This window comes from Echinops telfairi, unplaced genomic scaffold (assembly GCF_000313985.2).
Source record: "Echinops telfairi isolate 266 unplaced genomic scaffold, ASM31398v2 ScPeMD7_31;HRSCAF=116, whole genome shotgun sequence".
NCBI lineage: Eukaryota > Metazoa > Chordata > Mammalia > Afrosoricida > Tenrecidae > Echinops > Echinops telfairi.
The window spans coordinates 47,333,602-47,335,186 of record NW_022103928.1 but is presented as its reverse complement, the minus strand read 5'-3'; the positions used below and the strand labels follow the sequence as shown (position 1 = coordinate 47,335,186).

The 1,585-nt window shown below is 46.0% G+C and overlaps 1 protein-coding gene across 1 annotated transcript in view; it reads right to left on the bottom strand.

Moving 5' to 3' along the window:
• PODXL2 (podocalyxin like 2) overlaps positions 1–1,585 on the bottom strand; it is a 47,735-nt gene that overhangs the window by 43,799 nt on the left and 2,351 nt on the right. Inside the window, exon 2 of the mRNA XM_004702464.2 lies at positions 697–975. Coding sequence (XP_004702521.1) covers positions 697–975 — 279 coding nt within the window. The remainder of the gene's footprint in view (positions 1–696; positions 976–1,585) is intronic.

Below are 1,585 nucleotides of genomic sequence, written 5' to 3'. Positions count from 1 at the left end.
ATGGTGATAAGAGTTGTGTGAGCCCCTAATAAAATGATCAAAAATAAGAAGAAGAAAGTGCCTGGTGCTGGTGAAGAGACCAGCAGCCCCATGATGGCAGATACTCCAGTTCAAAGTTCTAAGCCTCATCCAACTTCCTTCAGGACACAGTGGTCCAACAGCACCCATTGGGGGAGAAATGCTCTGTAAACCCAGAAACTAGCTCAGGTATGTCATGATGGAAATGGGAATTAGAATGCCTTGACTGGGGATCATACTGACCCAAGGGAGGAACTAGAGTCTGCCACTTTCTTGGGAATCTTAAACACAGACAGTACAACATAAGATAAAAGAAAAACAAATAAACCCTAAGCCTTGGAGACACCATAACTGAACATCTTAAGTTTCATGACCTCAGGCTTTTTTAACCTCTAAGCCTTGGTTTTCTCATGTCTAAAATTGAGCAGATATTCCTTATCTCACCAGTTATAAGTATTATATTGTGATATGTAAGCAGAGTAAGTGCTCACTAGAGGTGTTAATACTAAAGCAAAAAGGACCTTCTGGGCCAATAAGCCCCAAAGACTTGAATTTGATGTGCAGTTGAGCACGGTACCAGCTGGTAGAGAGTCCTGAAAATGGTCACCTGGCATTTAGCCTAGACCGTCTCACACTCGGCTGACAATCAGCACACTCTCTTGAGGTGAGAAGAACTACCTGCAGTGGGTCCCAGGTCCAGGCTGGAGTCATTCAATTCCTCTTCCTCTTCCCAGAAGTACTGTGGCGGCTGCAGAATCCGGGACTCCTCACTCTCTTCACTAGGGAAGCCAGAGCCCGGAGCTCCCAGGCCAGCTCCTAGTCCCATGGCCTCACTGGGTTCCTCTGAGTCCAGTGGCTCCAGACCAGTGGGGAGCAGAAGGTCCAGCAGTGAGGTGGACGTGAGGCCCTCTGGGCCAGGTTCATCAGACCCAGCAGTACATACCCCGAGGGTCACTCCTGTGCAGACATGAAAACAGTTAGCCAGTCAGGGTGCAGTATAGCACCAATGAAAATACAACTTTCCTCCAGTTCTATTTTTTAAATCATTTTATTGGGGGCTCGTACAACTCTTATCACAATCCATCCATCCATCCGTTGTGTCAAGTACATTTGTACATTTGTTGCCATCATCATTCTCAAAACATTTCCTCTCTACTTGAGCCCTTGGTATCAGCTCATTTTCCCCCTCCCTCTCTCACCCTCCCTCCGTCACGAACCCTTGATAATTTATAAATTATTATTTTTTCATGTCTTACCTCCCTCCCACTATCATGATCCCAATTCTACCTTAAAAATCCTTCTAGACCAGAGGATGTACATGGGTACAGGTAAGAGCTGGAAACACAGGGAATCCAGGACAGATAAAGCTCTCAGGACCAATAATTGAAGTAGTGATACCGGGAGGGGAAGGGGAAGGTGGGGGATAGAAGGGAAACTGATCGCAATGATCTGTATATAACCCCCTCCCTGGGGGATGGACAACAGAAAAGTGGGGAAAAGGAGACATCCAACAGTGTAAGACATGAAAGAATAATGGTTTATGAATTATCAAGGGTTCGAGAGAGAG